General features: G+C 43.1%; 1 protein-coding gene across 1 annotated transcript in view; it reads right to left on the reverse strand.

Moving 5' to 3' along the window:
- Window positions 1–20,082, reverse strand: part of COL22A1 (collagen, type XXII, alpha 1) — a 283,964-nt gene that overhangs the window by 147,029 nt on the left and 116,853 nt on the right. Inside the window, 1 exon segment of the mRNA XM_006830721.1 lies at window positions 7,340–7,393. Within this exon segment, the coding sequence (XP_006830784.1) occupies window positions 7,340–7,393 (54 nt within the window).

A 20,082-nucleotide genomic window follows, 5' to 3' on the forward strand; every position in this document is an offset into this window, starting at 1 on the left:
TAATTTTGAGTTCTGTTCCACATCATATCCCACTCTATCCAGGACCCTCTAACATGATCCCCCCTTTCAGAGCAGTTAGAGGCGGTAGCTGGGCAGTTTAGTTCTTCTGGTCTCAGAGTCATGATGTTCACATGTTCCATTAGTCCACTGAACTTGAATCCAAGCCTGTTCAATTCTTTTCTGTTTCTCAACTTTTTGTTGTGAACTGAGTGAATGTTTACAGAGCATATCATCAGTTTTATATCCAACAAAGCATATAGACTTTGCTTCATTACACGGTTGCAACCCCCTCCATGTACCAACATTTAACAGCATTTACCTCTGTTCACTTTAACGATGGCATTCCTTCCTGTGTCTTCTGCTACCTTTTTCTGCTTCCTCTTTCCTCTGCTCACCTCCCTCTTGTTGTATATTGCCTGCCCTGTTACCCATGTTAACATGTGTCTATCCTCTAGCCAGTGAATGATTTTCCCTCCAATCACACCCTCTGACCATCATAGATTGTTCTTTTATCAAAAAAAAGCATTTTTTTTAACTTCCTAAAGCATTAGTCTCACACGACATTTGTCTTTTTGTAATTGACTGATTTCTTTCAGCATAATGTCCTCCAGGTTCAAGCATGTTGTGAGATGTTTCACAGATTTATCAGTATTCTTCAATGTTTGTAGTATTTTGTTGTGTGTACGTACCAAAGTTTGTTCAACTGTTCTTCTGTTGATGGGTATTTAGGCTGTCTCCATCTTTTTGGTATGTCTCTTGTAGACAGCATACGGAAGGATCCTGTTTTTGTACCCATTCTGCTCTCTATATCTTTTGATTGTACCTTTAATCCATTTACATTCAGTGTAATTATCAGTTGGTATAAATTCATTACTGTCATTTTTTCTGTGTGATGCTTTGTGATGTTGCTGGATTGTTTGTTCCATATGATTTTCTATGCTGAGTTCATTTTGTTTGTGGGGTTTCTTTTCATTTTCTTTTCTGTTATGCTAATGTTTACTAAATCTTTCTGATTTTCATCTTTTTAAATGTTGATGTGCAGCTGTATTCTTTCTTTGAAGTTACCCTATAACTTAGTAATTTTTTTCCTTTACTTAAAACAGTATGCTTTCTCTTGAAATCTACTTGACTTCCTAGCCATTTGGAAGTTCTGCATCTACACTATTTTCTCTTTTTGCTTTGTAGTTATTGTCTGTTGTTGTTGATTCTCATTCCAAAGAATACCCTTTAGCAGGTTTTATAAAGTTGGTTTGGTCATTACAAATGTCTTTATTTTCAGTTTATCAGGAAATTGTCCTAATTTTGCCATATTATTTGAGGGACATCATTGTTGGATATATGATTCTTGGTTGGTTTTTTTTTATTATTATTATTTCCTTTCAGAGTTTTCATCCTATTGTCGTCTTGCCTGCATGGTTTCTGATGACAAAGCAGAACTTATTCTTATTGGTTCTCCTTTGTAGGTAACTTTTTGCTTTTCTTGAGCTGTACTCAGAATTCTTTCCTTGTGTCTGGTTTTAGAAAATTTTATTTATGTCTTGGATTTTCTTTTGGGGTCTATCTTGTTTGGGGTATGTTCAGCTTCTTGTATGCTTTATCTTCCTGTTTTTCATGATGTTAGGGAAGTTTTCTTCCCATAACTCTTCAACAATTTTCTCTATGCTTTTTATTGTATCTTCCTGTTCTGGAACTCCAATCACCTGTTAGTTGTTCCTCTTCATGGTGTCCCACAAAAATCTTAGGCTTTCTTCAGATTTTTTCATTCTTTTTTTTTCTGATTGTTCTAGCATACTATTATTGACAGATTTATCATTAAGCTCACTAATTTGGACTCCCATTGCTTCAAATCTTCTCTTTTGCCCTTTCGATGTATTGTCCGTTTCTGAAATATTTACATTAATCTTCAGGACTTCTAATTGCAGGTTTTGTATTATTTCAAAATTTGCATTATTTCGTCTCTTTATTCTTGTAGCATTTTCCTTGGCTCTTTTTTTTTCTGCATTCTTCTTGCTTTGCTTGATCTTTCTGCCAATCCATTGAAGGTACCAAAATATCATTCTTTTGAATTCTTTTTCAGTTAGGTCTCTTACCTTTTTTTCTTCAGAAATGTTTTCTGTCTCTGTATCTTGGTCATTTGTTTGAGTCATTCTTGTTTCTTCTTGTGAGCTAAATTTATCTGTTGTCTTAGGGGCATTGTAGAGTTGTATTTGTAAAAAGAAATAGTGCAGTTGTTGGACCAGAGGGGGGCAATCTCTGGTGGGTCCCCGCCATTCAAGGAGTTCACAAGGTGGTTGTGGAGGAGAAGTGACGGGACAGTTCCAGGTCCTGGAGGGAATTTCTATCAGCCTGGGTATTTTCTATGTTCAGGGCACTCAATCCAGAAGTAGTTCTTGGGGGCCCTTGATGGGGTTGGTTTCAGTGTCTATTACGACCACTGGGAAGCTAGGGGCAAGGTGACTGGTTACATGCTGGTCTGGTGGATCTTTGGGTTTTATAGGTCTGGAGCCAAGCCTACCTGAATCCAGGCACCAAGGAAGTACATCAAAGTGGTGCAGCCAGCCCCCAGCTCACTAGCATAGCCCCCAACCACGTGGTTCTGAATTCCTGAAGAGCAGGGTTTGCAGTGGGGGTTGCTGAGGGTGAGAGCTGACTACACCTCTGGTCATCAGGGGAGTATGGGTAAAAAAAGAAGAAATCACATCTTTCCTCTTGCCTGTGTGAATCTGCTCTTCCGGGCTTTCTTCTTTGGTCAAAGCTGCTCACACAATGGCCGAGCCACATCAGCCAGCCTTTCACCAGTCAGGCCCCTTTCTCACTGTCTCTGCTTGGTTCTCTCCTCCTACAAGCACTCTATCCACTTCTCTAACTTTTTTCTGTTTGAACTCTCATCTGTGTCTGCTTGCCTTGGTCTCTCATATCCTTGTTGCAAAGGATCCATGTAGTGTGCCTAGTCTGCCATCTTTCCAGAAGTCTCCCTATTTTGAGAATTCAAAACAAAGAAGCCGTGGACACCAAATCAAGCACATCTGCAGAGAAATGAGGTTTGTGGTCTGTGATCTGTCAGTCTCAAAGGCACACAGGTGCTCAGTAGGTGTGGTCAGATGATGTCACGTTCAGATGACAAGAATCTAGGAAGACAGGGACTCGGATAGTCTAGGGTAGAAGAAGTGACAGTGGGGACCCAAGGACCCAGGCATCAGGTGGGACAGGGACTGTGGCCAGTGGAATGCAGAGTAAGTCTCTGCTCTTCTCATCCTTAGTGGGCCACATCACTGGAGACGAGTCATGAGAATGCCTGTTGAAGGTCCTTCAAGACCGCTCTGTGCTTGGTTCTGTTACATGCTGATGCCTATGAGGTCCCCAAGTGGAGATGAATTTGCACTTAGAATGGATTTGTGGGTGTACATTTGAGGGGAATTGAGTCAGCAACAGGCAGTTCCATCTTGGACACAAGGCAGGACTATCACCTAGAAGGGAGGAACTGGAGTGTTGAAGGGAGAGACTGCTGGAGTTTAGAGACCGTGGAATACCATTTCTTACTGTACATGTGAGAAAGCAAAGCCCATACATAGTGAAGACAGGAGGAGTAGACGGGGGATTGACTATATACACAGGTTTTCCTTGATTCTACTTCCAACTCTTTCAACAGGGAAATGAAACCACATCAATTGTTGTTATTAGGTGCCATCTAGCCCATTCCAACTGATAGCAACATTATGTATGAGAGAATGAAACACTGTCCGGTCCTGCACTGTCCTCACAATCGTTGCTGTGCTTCAGCCAATCATTGCAGCCTCTGCTTCAATTAATGGCATAGATGGTTGTTGTTTTGTGCTGGCCCTTCATTTTACCAAACATCGTGTTCTTCCATCAAGGTGAAATGCCCAAAGTATGTGAAATACAGTCTTGTCATCCTTGCTTCTAAGAAACTTTTTGGCTGTACATTTTCCAAGACAGATTTGCTCATCCTTCTGGCAGTCCATGTATATTCAATATTCGTCACCAATATCATAATTCAAAGGCATCAATTTTTTGGTTTTCCTTATTCATTGTCCAGCTTTTGCATGCATATGAAGTGATTCAAAAGACCATGGTTATATCAGGTACATCTTATTCCTCAAAGTGACACTTCTGCTTGTTAACAGTTTAAGGAGGTCATTTGTAGTAGATTCAGTCAACACAATGCATCCATTGACTGCTGCTCCCATGAGCATTGATTGTGGCTCCAAGTAAAATGGAATCCACGACAACTTCAGTATTATCTCAATTTATCATGACATTATTTATGGGTCCAGTTGTAAGGATTTCTAGTTTATGTTGAAGTGCAATCCATACTGAAGGATGTAGTCTTTGGTCTTCAACAGTAAGTGCTTTAAGTCCTCTTCAGTTTGAGCAAGTGTTGTGTCATCTGCATATCACAGGATGTTAGCATCTCATATACTTAGTGTCAAAAGCCCTGAATGCATACAGATAGATGATGTAGGATCCAACCAGAGACCGACTCTTTCCAGGAGTGAAGTCAGAATTCAAGCCTCAGGTAAAGGTCAGTTCATTTCTTTCAGACCCTCAATGCCATGAGCAGACACCATGGTTGTTTTGCACCACACCCAGTCCCCAACATGGTACCCTTAACAGGTAACTGTATATTCCTCAAGTGTGACCTTAGAGAAGACCTGTCCCTTCACTTTCTCATGGAACCAAGTGATGGGTGGGCAGGAGTAATGTGTCTTTGATCCTCACAAGGTTTCTAACTAGCGGCAAAACTTCCTGTCTGATAGACTAACACATGTATTAAAGATTAAAAAAACTAGTTTATATTGTTGAATTAAATCTATTTTAGTATTACTAAGTTTATTAGTGGTAGCAATGGCGGCATAACTAGATTTTATAAAATACAGCTTTGATTTAGGATGCTCTGGGTCAAGTCTTGGTGTCTGTGTGGCACAAGTGGTTAATAATTTGGCTATGAACCAAAAGGTTAGAGACGTTCGATTCCACTCAGGGACACGATGGAAGATAGGTCTAGGGATCAATTGAAAAATCAACCATTGAAAACCCTAGGGAGCCCAGTTGTACTCTAATACACATGGGGTCAGTCACCATGAGTTGAGGTTAACTCAATGGCAACTGGTTTGATCTGGTTTGATCTGGTTTGGGGGCCAGATCCTCAGTGGCCTAATACTACTTGGATCAATTTAAGTGACAGATCTCTCATTACATTTGACTTCTCAACTGTAGCACAAGAGCTGGGATCCTTTCCCTCACAGTCTCCCAGTGTGTACTGAAGAAGGTACGTGAGTCCACCCAGTACCTAGAAGGCATTTCCAGGTGCCATTTCACCTTTTGCTCTTTAACCATTTCTAAAAATTACCACATAGCACATCATCCAACTATTAATGAGAGTGACAAATTATCCAGTAGATGTAAATGTTAACAACGAAACATAGGATTGTCTTAATTATTACTAATGGAAACAACTAAGTGATGACTCTACTTATTCATTAACAAATTAGTCTAATTATTATTAATGAAATGCCATATGATCCTTCTAATAGCACAGTGACTAAATAGCTATTTAATACGCCTAGTAGTTACGATGATGCATAAATAACCAATTAACTCAATTATTGTTCATAAAGGAATGGTGATAATTGTTCCTAATAACCACCTAGAACTGGAATGGATGCATGAGACTGATGGAAGTGAAAAGTGCAGGGAAATGACAGTCCCACGTCAGCATGGTGCTCATGTACTCTGTGACACTCGGAGACATTTGCTATTTGGGGAATTTGTTCATAGTCAGTGAATCATCCCCTGAAGATGTGACTCTTTGGGGTTATTATCCTGATTACCTGTTTCAGGGTGTGTGTGTGGAGAGGCCCTGGCCTGGATCTTGGCCTGCCCCCTCCTGTGGTCTGGATCTCACCTCCTCTAAGCATCTCCAATCCCCGAGCATTATCACACAGCCGTGCCTAGACAGGAACACGTGACCACACCAGACAGAGATTTCTACTTTTCTTAATCCCCCAGGATACAGAATCCAATGGGTACTACATTGTGGTTGTGTATGACACAAAATCCCCTAAAACTTCACTGCCCTCGAGTCCATTCCAACTCACAGTGACCCTGTAGAGCAGAAAAGAACTGGAGTTCTGGTGTGGTGCAGTAGGATAAGCACTCGACTGCAATGTTGCTTTGAACTACAAGGCTGATGATTCAAATCCACCAGCTACTCCTTACAAACCCTCTGCAGGGTCTCTCTGAGTTGAAACCAACTGAGCGGACTTAAGAGCAACAACAACATAGGGTCCTTATGGTGCTCATCTTCATGAAAGCAGACAGCCTTATCTGTGTCTCAGGGAGCTGCTGGTGGATTTGAACCACTGCCCTTTCAGTTAGCATCTGAGCACTTTAATCATGATGCCACCAGGGCTCCTTCCTCCAAAACCAAACCTAACCCAGTGTCCTCTAGTTGACTCCAATTTATAGACCTCCTATGCTCCGCGGGAGAAAGATGAGGCTTTCTACTCCTGTAAAGATTTACACCCTTGGAAACCCTGTACAGGGTCGCTATGGGTCGGAACCGACTCGACGGCACTTAACAACAACATAGGACAGTAAAGCTGATCTGTAGGATTCCCAAGGCTGCACATCTTCATGGAAGCAGACACCCATATCTTTCTCCCATGGAGCGGCTAGTGTACTTGAACCAATGACGTTCCAGTTAGATGCCAAGTGCTTTAACCACCACACCACCAGGGCTCCTTGTGGGTGAGCATACTTGCTATAAAAATGGCCAGCAGGCGGAAGTAGCCTGTCTTGAAAAGGAGACACAAGAATTGAGCAGGCTGAGAGTGGTACCGATAAGCTCCGGACAGATCGCACACTGATTGTCGCATTACTAAACACACTACTAACTATGTTGTGTGCCTTTCAGCTTCTTTAGGTTTTAGATGGACATGAGACTGGTTATGAAAAGTAAACACGGTGATACAGGAATACTAATGAGAGTATGTGGAGTCCTAGTGAGGTGTTGTGGGGACTGCTAACCAAAAGGTCGGAGGTTCAAACTCACCAGCTGCTCCTCGGAAGCCCTTTGCAGGACTGCTATGAGTCACAACCAACAACATAAATGAGACCATTTGGCAGGCACAGGGACTAAACCAAGTCTTTCCCTCTCCACTCTCTCTGTCTGCTCCTTCAGGAGGGGACAATGACTCTTAACATTCTTCCAGAGGCTCTGATGAGGGGTGTGGCAGGGCTCTGGCTGCTACCTGGTAGTTAATTTAATCAGAGGGTACAGTGTTGTAAGGGAGAAGAACATAAAGGAGGTCATTACCTGTGGTCCCAGCAGGCCGGGAGTTCCAGGAGGTCCCTCCTCACCTTTCTTCCCCTGGGCACAAAAGAAAAAAAAAAAAAAAAACTAACGTTAACCTGTAGACTGTAAGCACCTGGAGTCATTTTAATTAGGAGGCTGGGGGAGACAGGGGTCTATAGCTCTCACAGGCCATGATTACTGGATTACCCCTCCAGCGGGGCTACAGGGAAGCAGTGTGAGTGGGAAAGGACTGGGGGATGGGAGGTCAGGAAGGCTTGACTTTGCACCAGGGCACAGGATGCAGAGAAAACTCCCTTCTCACCCTGCATCGGCCATTGGCTCCTTTCCTAGACAGCAGCTAATCCTATCAGACGTTTTCTAACTTCTCCAGGGATGTTTAGTGCACAGACACACAGGCACACACACACAGACTCATCCCCATTCATCCCCCTTTTGTTTTTCTTTACAAACTATATCATAAGATCCATCTGTAGATGAAGTTTGCCTTTTTCCACTTCACCATGCTCCTTAGATGTATTGTCTATCAGTACTTGGTGGTTTGCTCCATCCAGATTCACAGCTACACACTTTTCCCCCATGAGAATGAGATGTCACTTAGTGAAATTCATCACTCCCTTACAAAGATAGGATGTATCCCTTCTATGGCTGTGGGGGTCTGTGCTCTGTGTGTGAGCCTGCAATGCCACCTGCCTTAGGAAACCTCTGAGTCCAGCTCCTTAAACAGACAGGGCAGGCTGTGTGTCGGTTCAAACACGGGATCTACTATGTAATAGGAGTAATCTGTGTAGCAAGATGCAGGTCTTGTTTTTTTCATTCAACAATTGATACATGTTTTGTTTCATGTCATGGATTACAAGCCCCTCTTATCCCACATCCTCTCTCTGTTTCCTGTTTCCAGTCCTCCTTCTCTCCCAACCCTTCTGAACTTTCTCTTTGGGTAAAGGCTGCTCTTTTGATCTAAGATGGTTGATGTTAAAGTGTGCGTATGCCTCCCTAGTGCCACAGTTTCCCTTATAGACCTGTCTGTTGCTTGGTTGGAAATTGAGCCACAGACATGAATTCAGTTCCAGACCTGAAGGGTGATTAAAGACTGTACTTTCTGCATATAGGCCTTTTGGTTTTCTTTCATACATTTTCCTAATTGAATAAAGTACTGAAGGCTCTAAGTAAAAATTAAAATGCAAAAAAGAAGTTAGCATTAGAATTTTACAGTTAAAATCCAGGATTAAAAGTAAAACAAGAATGTGAATATTACCCACATTCATAGAGCACCTGAGCTGTGGTCCACCCTCCTCCAGGTTCTTCCTTGTTAACCCTGGGGTTCAATGTAGTCACTCCCCTTTGTAGATGTGAGAAATCAGTGCTAGAGTTAAGTTAACACCTCCTGTACTGCACGCCCAGTAGGGTTGGGGTCAGGACAAAGCCTCAGATTGACAGGGTGCTGACACCTTTATTTCTCAGACAGGGCTCCAGAGAAGAGCAAAAGGGGTGAATTCTGTGAGTTCAAAATTTCTAAATTCCACAAAATAGCTCTAACTATGTCTGTTAGCAACCTTCCAGTTAGCAGCAAAGCACTTAACCAGTGTGCCACCAGAGGTCCTGTCATAGATTGTAGAGATTCGAAAGTGTCAGCAGCCTCACTCACTCTGCCCATCTTTGCTGCTGGTCCACTCTTGTCCACTCTTCTGGTCTTCATTGTTCCCCCACATACACCATACACACACATACACACATACACACTCTGACAATACTGACACTCTCACACACATGCCCACATGGTCATTTTCTTCCCTTATACTATAACCAGCTTCACTCTTTCCCTTGATGGTCATCTCCATTGCCCCCCTTATCCCATCCCTTCCATATCTAATGAGCACTTACTAATGTCCCGAGCCCACAAAAAGGTCCTTGCAACCCCGCCTCCACCAACTTCCCAAGTGCATTGCTGCATCCCCTGCTTGCACTTAAGTAAACCAGAATAAGTCAAAGCCCCATCTTCCACAGAAAACCCTCAGGGAGACTGCCGCAGGGTCTTTGTGATGCTACTTTGTTGGGGTGCACAGGCTTTAGGGCTGCACAGAGAAGGAAGTCTGTTGTGCTTGGTAGGAAATGTTCTTTAAAGAACTTTAAGTCCTAAGACCCCAAGGACTTCACAAGCTAGACTTAGCCTGCTGGAGTTAAAAGCAGATGTCATAACTCTGCCTTTCTCTTCTCATTCATCCAATCACTTGACCTTGGGTTCAGTAATACTGAGTAAATTCATTGTGGGTCAAACACTAGGAATAAAGGCATAACTAATCATGGGCGCTGCCTGGTAGGGTGGTCTGAATCCAGATCAAGGGTCTTGTTAATATTACTCTCCTCCTGAGCAGTGGTAGGTACAATTAGGAAATGGAGGCATTGGGTCTGAAGAATGTCATCTGAATAATTCCAATGTCAGGAGCTGAAAAGAGATAAGATGGCTAGCCTGCCTTCCTCAGGGAATGGAAATCAGACATCTTCAATTTTCTATCTAGACAGACACCCCTCCACTTGCTTCCAGATTTTTCCAGAGAGAGTAACCAGATATTTACAAGATGAATAATCCATAGTCCCTCAAGGTCAGTGGGATGGCGTAATGAAGAAAGATGAGGGTTTAGACCCCCAATCAACCCAACAGTTGAACTGACAGTAAAACTGAAATGGGAGATCAGGGCGTTTGATGGCTTTGAGAAAAGGACTCGAGGGAAAAGAAATATGATGTGGAGGTCGGGGTTGTGACTGAGCAGGATTACTAAGCACAGTGGCATGTGGCGGAGGAAGCAGCATCAATCTCCTTCGCCCAAGATGCCGGGTCACTTTTGGAAGGAGCTGTGAATTCTTGAGAGCTCTTCACTTACTCTGCTGGCTTGGTAGCTTATGTAATGGCATTATTAATGCTTGGGATCTTATGTATTGATGTTAGTAATGCTTGGGGAGACAAACAGCAAAGGAGGTAATGAAATGTCTACAAAGAATCGGAGTGCTTCCTTGCCACCAGTGAATCCCATAAACCAATCGAGAAGAGGAGAAGTGTAGACAGGCAGGATGGCTGATATGGGAATGAGAAATGCAAGAGTTACCCTGTAGGACAGAGGGTGGGGGACCCAAGGTGGCCATCTTTAGGGAAGCAGACTGCCACGTCTTTCTTTTAGTTATCAGCCAAATGCTTAACCACTGTGCTACCTGGACTAGAGAAGGCAAACTTCCCTAGCATTCAGTGAAGAGGAAACAGGTAAGCTGGTGGCAGAAGTCCAGAGAAGAAACATGTCACCAATTTGGGATCACAGCAGTCATAAGGAAGAGAACAGCAGAAAATGTCATGACTCATCCAGAAAGGAGCAGGTTCAGAGTATTAGACAAACATTTCTCGGGTCAGCTCAAGTACATTCATATCCCCACCTCCCCCCTTCCTAAGCTGCTCATGAGGACTCTCGAAGCCTTCCTTCCTTCTTGAGGCGGCAACCACATGGGTCCACCCTGCTTTCAGACTGATGCCTTTCCTCCAGACCCTCTGGAGCTAACTGATGCTGGCACCGGACCCTTCCTAGAAGTTAAAGGAAGCTCTGTCCTAACTCCTGTCAGAGACTCTTCATTATTTCAACGATATCATCTCTGAGGTGTGCATTTGGGGACTGTCAGGTCTTATGGCTCTGGAAAGAAGATAATTGGCCTAACATGAAGAAGACACAGCATCAGGATGGGAGGAAGATATATTAACCACCTGTGATATGCAGATATGGCACCTTGCTTGCTGAAAGTGAAGAAGACTTGAGGCACTTACTAGAGAAGAACAAAGAATAGAGCCTTCAGGATGGATGACAAGTCAACATAAAGAAAAGATAAATCCTCACAACTAGACCAATAAGCAACATCATAATAAACAGAGGAAGCACTGAAACTGTCAAGGATTTCATTTGACTTTGATCCACAATCAATGCTGATAGAAACAGCAGTCCAGAAATCATGTGGCATATTGCAGCAGGCAAATCTGCTGCAAAAGTGTTAAAGTGTTATATAGTAAACATGTCATTTTGAAGGTGTGTCTTACCCTTAGTATTTCAATAGTTTTATATGCATGTGAAAGCTGGACAATGAATAAGGAAGACCAAGGAAAACCTGATGCTTTTGATTACGGTGCTTATGAAGACTATTAAATCAAGCATGGACTGCCAGAAGAATGGGCAACTCTGTGTTGGAAGAAGTACAACAAGAATGTTCCATAGAAGCAGGATAGTAAACCTCCATCTCCCATAGTTTGCATATGTTATTAGGAGGGACCAGCCCTTGGAGAAGAACATCATGCTTGGTAACGGAGAGGCGGAGAGACTGACTGAAGCAGCAGCCATGAGTGTGAGGATGGTGCGGGACCAGGCAGTGTTTCATTCTGCTGCACAAAAGGTTGCTATGAGTTGTAACTAATTCAATGGCACCTGACAACAACAATAGTTCTAACTGCCCTTTCAGCTTGCGTCCAGTACCCACCCTTCCATACTCTCAACTCTATTCTAAATGGGCTTCAGAGCTCAGCCCTGAACCCCTCCCCAGAGAACATCTAGCCTCTGGGACTGTCCTCATGACTGCCTCAGTTTCTAACAACCCTTTTCCATCTCATCTTGTCAAAACCACAGTTCAATCCAGTGCCCCCATTTCTCCTGACCCTCCAGCCATAAGGACAAAAACAAATTTGTAATTTAGATTCCCAGTCTCCACCTAAGATATTTTGGGTCCAAATTGCCAGGACTGAGTCTAAGCAGATGACTATGGACTTGGTCACTGACTGAAATTAAAGGGGTTCTCTGTGCTCTGTGCCCAGCCCCTTACTTGTGCAAGGCTGGAATGGAAAGCATTCTAAGAAAGCTGTAGGAATGCAAGCCCTTCAGTTTCCTGCGTCTTATCTTCCTCATATGGAAAATGAGAATCATCACAATTATCTCAAAAGGTAATAGCGGAAGAAACATTTTAATATTTGAGGAAGTGACTTAGAGAGTACAACGAAGCACTACTCAAATGGTAATAAGAATGAGGAGGAAGATGGGGTGCAATGAAGAAGAAATAATAATATCAACATTCCAGTTCCTCAGAGAACCTACAGAGGGTGACACACTGTATGCTTCAGAATCACAAATCTATGCTGGGAATGTGGTAAGCTCCTTCATCTATTAAAAACTAAAGGTCATAGTAACCACTACCTCTTAGCAGTGTCATAGAGATTAAATGATACGATAATAAGAAAGTATTTAGCATGGGATATGATGTTGATAAGTACCTTCAAATGTGTTCTGACTCATTGTGGTCCTGTGTAGAACTGCTACTGGGTTTGAAATTCAAAACTCGTGGTTAGCAGTCCAGTGCTTATCCTACAGTGCCACCTAAGGACTCTGGTATAGCATTAGGAAATGCGTAATTGTGGTGATGGGGGAGGTGGGAGAGGTGATGGTTCTGGTGGTAATGATTGCAGTGATGGTTCTGGTGGTGGTGGTTGCAGTGATGGTGGAGGTGGTGGTGGTGGTGGTGGTGGTAGTGATGGTGGTGGTGGTGATAGTGAGGTTAGTCTGCTAATAGTGATGATGATGATGGTGGAGGTGTTGGTGGCAGTAGTGATAATGGACTTGATAGTGGAGGGGGTGGTGGTGATGGTAATCATGATGATGGTGGTGATGGTGATAGCGATGGCGGTAAAGATGGTGGTGGTGATGGCTGTGGTGCTGATGATGCTAGTGTTGGTGGTGTTGGTGACAGCAGTGGTGATGATGGATTTGATAGTGAAGGGGATGGTGGTGGTAGTGTGGGTGATGGTGGTGTTGGTGTTGTGGTGGGTGTTGATGGTGGTGGTGATGGTGACACTGATGGTGTTGGTGGCAGTAGTGGTGATGGTTGTGGTAATGGTGGTTGTAGTTGTGGTGGTGATGATGATGGTGGTGTTGGTGGCAGTAGTGGTGATGATGGATTTGCTAGTGGAGTAGAAAGTGGTGGTGGTGTGGGTGGTGGTGTTGTGGAGTGGTGGTGATGGTGATGGTGGTGATGATGGTGGTGGTGATGGTGGTGGTGGTGATGATGGTGGTGGTGGTGGCAGCAGTGGTGATGATGGATTTGATAGGGACAATAGTGGTGGTGTGGGTGGTGTTGTGGGGTGGTGGTGATGATGGCGGTGGTGATGGCAACAGTGGTGATGATGGATTTGATAGGGACAGTGGTGGTGGTGTGGGTGGTGGTGATGATGGTGGTGGTGATGATGGTGGTGGTGGTGGCAGCAATGGTGATGATAGATTTGACAGGGTCAGTGATGTGGTGTGGGTGGTGGCAACGGTAGCAGTGGTGGTGGCATGGGCAGTGTTGGGAGCTCTAGTAATGTAGATTAGAGCAGCAACAGCTACCTTACCCCTGCCCTTTGGACCCATAATTAACCATGGACATTTGAGATGTGTTGGCAAGGTCATGTTTTGCAGCAATAAAGAACTGTTTTATTAATAATAATCTGGTTTCTTGTCATTTTTATCTCTTTTCTTTTAAATTGCTACCTAACACAATATCTGGACCCATGTTTGTAATTGATCATGAAAGCAGATTTTTCAAGCCATTGCGAATGCCAGGATGCTGAGTGGGACAGATATTTCCAAGGCTGCCAGTCTGCCCGAGGAGAAGAGGAAAGAGGATAAATTCACAACAGCAATTCCTCCCAGTCAGGGCTTGTTAATACAGCCAACGGAAGGGCCATTAGCAGATTAAAGGATTGCTTATGTAAGCGATTCTAATAGGCACCTTACGTTCTTCTGCTCTGTTCCTGTTCTCCAAACGTCAAACCTGATTATTTCCTATGGGTGAGAATTGGTGCCAGGTGCTCCAGGAAAACCTGGGGTGTCTGACATAAACCCTGGTTTCGTGCCATGAAATAAATAGAACAGTAGCCTGTGATATAAATGATACTGTGCCCATCTGGTGGAGCAGGAAAATCCAGGGGGAAACAAGGCTTTAAAAATTGAAAAATAAACCAAATGCAGCCCAAGCTGCTACTGACTAAAGGCCTCCTACTTTTCTTCCATCAGGTCCACTAGAGATCAGAGATGGTGGGTACAGTAGTTTTCAAGCAATTAGAAGACCCAGAGCTCAAGGGAAACCTCCAGAGATTACGGCATCGTGTGCCCACTGTGTCTAACTGAACAGACACTGTGAGTTTTTCTGAGCTCCCGGATCTCTCAGGGCCCTTATGATAAGGACCCTAGTTTCCAGTTTAGAATTCTGGTGTGATGCCGGGGTGCTTATGTGCATCGCATACACACTCACAGAACATCCTGAGGCAAAAACAGTGAAGGGTTTGCAACCAGGCAAAGCTGAATTCAAATCCCTGCTCCCTGACTTACAATCAGAGTGACAATGTTGTTGTTGTTTCTAAGTGCCGTTGAGTAGGTTCCGACCCATAGCGACCCTGTTTGGGTTTCCAAGGAGCAACTATTGAGGTTGAACCACCAATCTTGTGGTTCACACTAACTTTGCATTCCAACTCATTAACCCAGAGTGACAATGGGTAATTTGATTTATACTTTTAAGTCGTGTGTCTAAGAGGATCCTAGTGAGAATTACATGAGAAACATGAATGCAAGAACATTGTGGCATGAATGGTTTGCACTGGGAAAATAACCTAAAGGTTGATGATTTGAACCTACCCAGCAGGGCCGTAGAAGAAAATCCTGGTGATCTTCTTTCAAAGAGATTTGTTATTGTTGTTAGGTGGCCTCGAGTTGGATCTGACCCATAGCAACCCTATGTACAACACAACAAAACACTGCCGGTCCTGTGCCATCTTCATAATGAATGTTACACTTGAGCCCATTGTAGCTGCCACCTTGTCAGTCCACCTCATTGGGAGTCTTCTTCTTTTTCGCTGACCCTCCATTGTACCAGGATTGGTCTCTCCTGATAATATGTCCAAAGTATGAGAGACAGAGTCTTACCATTCTGGCTTCTAAAGAGTCTTCTGACTGTACTTCTTTCAATACAAATTCATTTGTTTTTCTGGAAGTCCGTCCATGGTACCTTCAGTGTTCTCCAATATGACAACTCAAATTCATCATTTTTTCTATGGATTTCTTAATTCATGGTCCACCTTCCACATGCACATGAGGCTGCTGAAAATACCAATCCATACCATGGGTCAGGTGCACTTTAGTCCTTAAGCTGACATTTTTTGCTCTAGATTACTTTAAAGGAGGCTTGTATTTGCCTGCTGCAATATGCCATTTGATTTCCTGACTGCTCTTTGCATGAGTGTTGACTGTGGATCCAAGCAAAATGAAGTCTTTGACAACTTCAATCTTTTCTCTATTTAACATGACGTTATTTATTGATCCAGTGATGAGGAGTTGTGTTTTCGTTACATTGAGGTGCAACCCATCCTGAAGATTATAGTCTTTTATCTTCATTAATGAGTATTTTAAGTCATCTTCACTTTCAGAAAACAAGGTTGTATCATCTGCATATTACGGGTTCTTAATGAGTCTTCCTACTATTCTGATGCTGTGTTCTTCTTCATATAGTCCAGCTTCTCAGATTAGTTGCTCAGCATACAAATTGAATAAGTATGGCTAAAGAATACAATCCTGGTATACAAATCTATTGATTTTAAACCATTCAGTATCCCCTTGTTCTTTTCTAGCAACTGCCTCTTGGTCTATGTACAGGTTCATCATGAGCACAACTGAATGTTCTGGAATACCCATTATTTGCAATGCTATACATAGCTTGTCATGATCCACACAGTCAAAAACCTGTGCATAGTCAATAAAACATAAACAAATATATTTCTAGCATTCTCTGCTTTTAGCCAAGATCCATGTGACATACGTGATGATGTCCCTAGTTCCATGTCCTCTTCTGAATCTGGCTTAGATTTCTGGCAATTCCCTGTCAATGTACTGTTGCAGCCATTTTTTAATTACCTTCAAATTTTACTTGCATGTGGCATTAATGACATTGTTCTATGATTTCTGCATCTGGTTGGGTCACCTATCTTTGGAATGGGAGCAAGTATGAATCTTTTTCAATCAGTTGGCCAAGTAGCTGGCTTTCAAATTCATTGGCATAGATGAGTGAGTGCCTCTAGTGTTGCATCAGTTTGTTGAAAGATGTCCATTTGTATCCCATCAATTCCCAGAGCCTTGTTCTTTGCGAGTGCCTTCAGTGCAACTTGGATGTCTTCCTTCAGTACCATAGGTTCTCAATCATATGTTACTTCTTGAGATGGTTGAACATTGATTATTTCTTTTTGATACAGTGCCTCTGTGTTTACCTTCCATCTTTTTTTTTAATGCTTTCTACATCATTCAATATTTTGCCCATAGAAACCTTCAATAACGAAACCTGAGACTTGAATTTTTTCTTCAGTTCTTTCAGCATTAGAAATGCTGAGCATGTTCTTTCCGTTCTAAGTCCAGGTCTTTGCACATTTCATTATAACACTTCAATATGTCTTCTCAAGCTACTCTCTGAAACTTTGTGTTCAACTCTTTGACTTCATTATTTCTTCCATTCACTTTATCATTTCTATGTTGGAGAGCAAATTTCAGTCTCTACTGACATCCATTTTGGTCTTGTTTCCCTGTCTTTTAAATTATTTTTTGCTTCATTTCTGTATGATGTTCTTGATGTCATCCCACAACTCTTCTGGTCTTCAGTCATTAATGTCTAAAACATCAAATCTGCTCTTGATACAATTTCTTTGTTCAAGGTTATATTTTGACTTTCATGGACTTGTTTTAATTTTCTTAAGCTTCAGCCTGAAATTGGATATGAGCAATTTATAGTCTGTTCCACAACAGGTCTTGGTCTTGTTTTGGCTGATGATAATGAGCTTTTCCACCATCTCTTCTGACATATATTGTTAATTTGATTTCCATGTATTCCATTTGGTGAGGTCTATGTGCATAATTGTTTTTTTTATGTTGTTTAAAAAGGTATTTGCAATTTCATCATCACTGACTTTAGTGGTTGGTGCATAAATTTGAATATTACTGCTATCAACTGGTCTTCCTGGTAGATGTATGGATATTATCTTATCATATAAAACTTCAAGATAGATCTTGAAATGTTATTTTTGATGATGAATGCAATGCCATTCCTTTCCAATTTGTTGTTCCCTGGATAGTAAAACATATTTTTGCCAATTTTGTCTACTTTGTCTCACTAGTGCCTAGGATACCCATGCTTATGCATTCCATTTAATTTTTGGCATCATCCAATTTCCCTAAATTCATGTTTAGTACATTCCATGTTCCAATTATTAACTGACATTTATAACTTTTTCTCCTCATTTTGAGCTGTACTCCATCAGAAATGCGCATCCATAAACATATTTTCAAATTAGAAAAATACCCGGCAATTCCTTTGCAGAAAATTGAAACAGGATGGTGTGAGGGTGGTTTGGAGTGGATGATTAGGGGATGACAGAATTTTTAAGAAAAGTGCACCTTCTAGAAATTTCAGTGGCTGAGGGCCTCAGCTCTACTGACTGAACTTCCTGGGGTTCAGATAACACCTGCAACCCCACCCGCTTACCCAAGTGTTCAGTCATCCCTGAGTGCTCCCTGGTAGATTGTCCTCAACTATTGGCCCCTACCACTCCTTTGCCAGGGAGTTATATTGTGTGGTTTGTGTGTTGCTCTGCCATGGACATTTCAAATACCAGAGGTGGCCCCCTCAGCTTCCAGACCAAAAGAGACTAGGAAGAAAGGTCTGGCAATCTACTTCTGAAAATCCATCCACGAAAACCTTGTGATTCACAGCCTGAGAAGAAACATAGGTAAGACGCTCCTCAGAAGCGAGGATGGTGAGACTTCGCTTGACTTGCATATTGTGCACATGTCTACATGAAAGCCCAACTCTTGTACAAGATGATGATGTTTGGGAAGCCGAACGTGGGGACATCTCCACAAGGTGCACTGAGGCTACTTTCAAAACATACCAGGAGCACACAGGGTTGGGCAGCACTTTGTTCTGACCTATATATCATTGCCATGAGTCAAAGTTCACTCATCCATCACCACTTCCAACAAGGATTAGCTGAGACAACCAGGTGGGAATCAATATCTCAGAAAGGGAAAAGCAGGCACTTCTCTGCCCTCATGCCGTTTAACCAAACCAAAGCCCCACTGTGATTCCAACTCATAGTGACCCCTGTATAGAGTTTCTCAGACTGCAGATCTTTATGGGAACAGACAGCCTCATCTTTCTCCCACAGAGAAGCTGGTAAGTTTGAACCACCAACCTTTAGGTTAGCGGACTAAAGCCTAACTCAGAAGGGCCATTGTTTCCCAATCCCCCTGCAGACAGCGGTACATTTCCTACATCTGGCTGGGGGCTGGCATGGAGGGGCTAACAACTCTGCCCCTCCCCTCTCATTGACAGTGTGGAAACTGTCAATGGCATGGAGGGGCTAACTCCCCTTTCATTGACAGTGTGGAAAATCCCACTTTGTCCAAAGGAAGGTATTTGTTCTGTCAAGGACACACTGTCTGCTGCCTGCCGTCTCTATGCCCAGGGTGAGCTTCCCATCCCCACCCTGTATCCTTGGCTTTGCTCTGTGAGTGACTCTCATCGTCACATCTTCCCTCTGCTTGGCCTGTGGACACTGACACTATAGTGCTGTTCAGAGTAAGGTCTCCTAGGCTGATGATGACAAGGAAATGACAAGTTGTGGGGATGAAAGAGAGATGGCAATTTTTGAGTGAGTCATGCTGTCTTGGTTTTCCTGACTCAGCCAGAGGCAGCAGTGCCAGAGCCAGGGCCAAACCCATCCTAACACCACAGTTTCTGATCTTCAGCCAGCACTATTCATGGAGGAGATACCAACTGAAGCAGGGAGTCATCAGTGACTAGCAGAGGTACAGATAAAAGACCCCAACCCATCATCACTTATGAGTCTACCTCAAGTCATGGTGACCTCAAGAGCATCAGAGCAAATCCGTTTGCTCCATGGAGTTTTCAACAGCTGAGATGGTTAACAGAATATCTCTCCAGGCCTTTCTTTCTTGGAGCTACTAAGTGAATTTGAACTGCCAATCTTTCAGTTAGTAGATAAGCATGCTGGCCTTTTGTGTCAGCCAGGGACCTTCTCTGGAGGATCAAGGCTCCCAAAGAAACTGTTGATCATTCTCCGTTTATGAAGGGGCATGGGACAAGAGGCTCCCCTCTCCTGTCCTCTCTCCTACTCCTATTAATACCCTCATCACTCACCTGTGAACTCCTGACCCACTCTCCCATCTTCTTTGTTAGACATTGGGGCCTTCAAGGTCTGAGTTCTGTCTTTTTCTTGGTGGCCCCACTGCTTGTCATATGAGCAAGACAAGCACAGGTGCTCAGAGGCCCCTCACTCTTCCTAGTCCCCCACCCAGGGTCCGAGCCTTTCTCATTGGATCACCAGGTAGCCTCTGAGCTCAGCTCCTCTTTGCTCTGCCCAGATGCAAAGATGTGCCATGCTGCCCATGCACTCAGAACCCTTCAGTAAACACACTGCAGCCCAAAGCATGAGGCAGCCAAGGGGACACTGAGCATCAACTGAATACAGGATCAGGAGTTCTTTCTCAGTAATTTAGGAGAGTTGACAGTGCTCTGGTTCTGTTTCCTTTAGGATTCATTATGTTTTAGAGATACATACTAAACTAATCAGAGGTGAAGTGATGGGTAATATTTGGGATTGCTCCCAACTCATTCAGTGGTGGGTAAGAGTAGGT

This window comes from Chrysochloris asiatica, unplaced genomic scaffold (assembly GCF_000296735.1).
Source record: "Chrysochloris asiatica unplaced genomic scaffold, ChrAsi1.0 scaffold00001, whole genome shotgun sequence".
In the NCBI taxonomy this organism is placed as follows: domain Eukaryota; kingdom Metazoa; phylum Chordata; class Mammalia; order Afrosoricida; family Chrysochloridae; genus Chrysochloris; species Chrysochloris asiatica.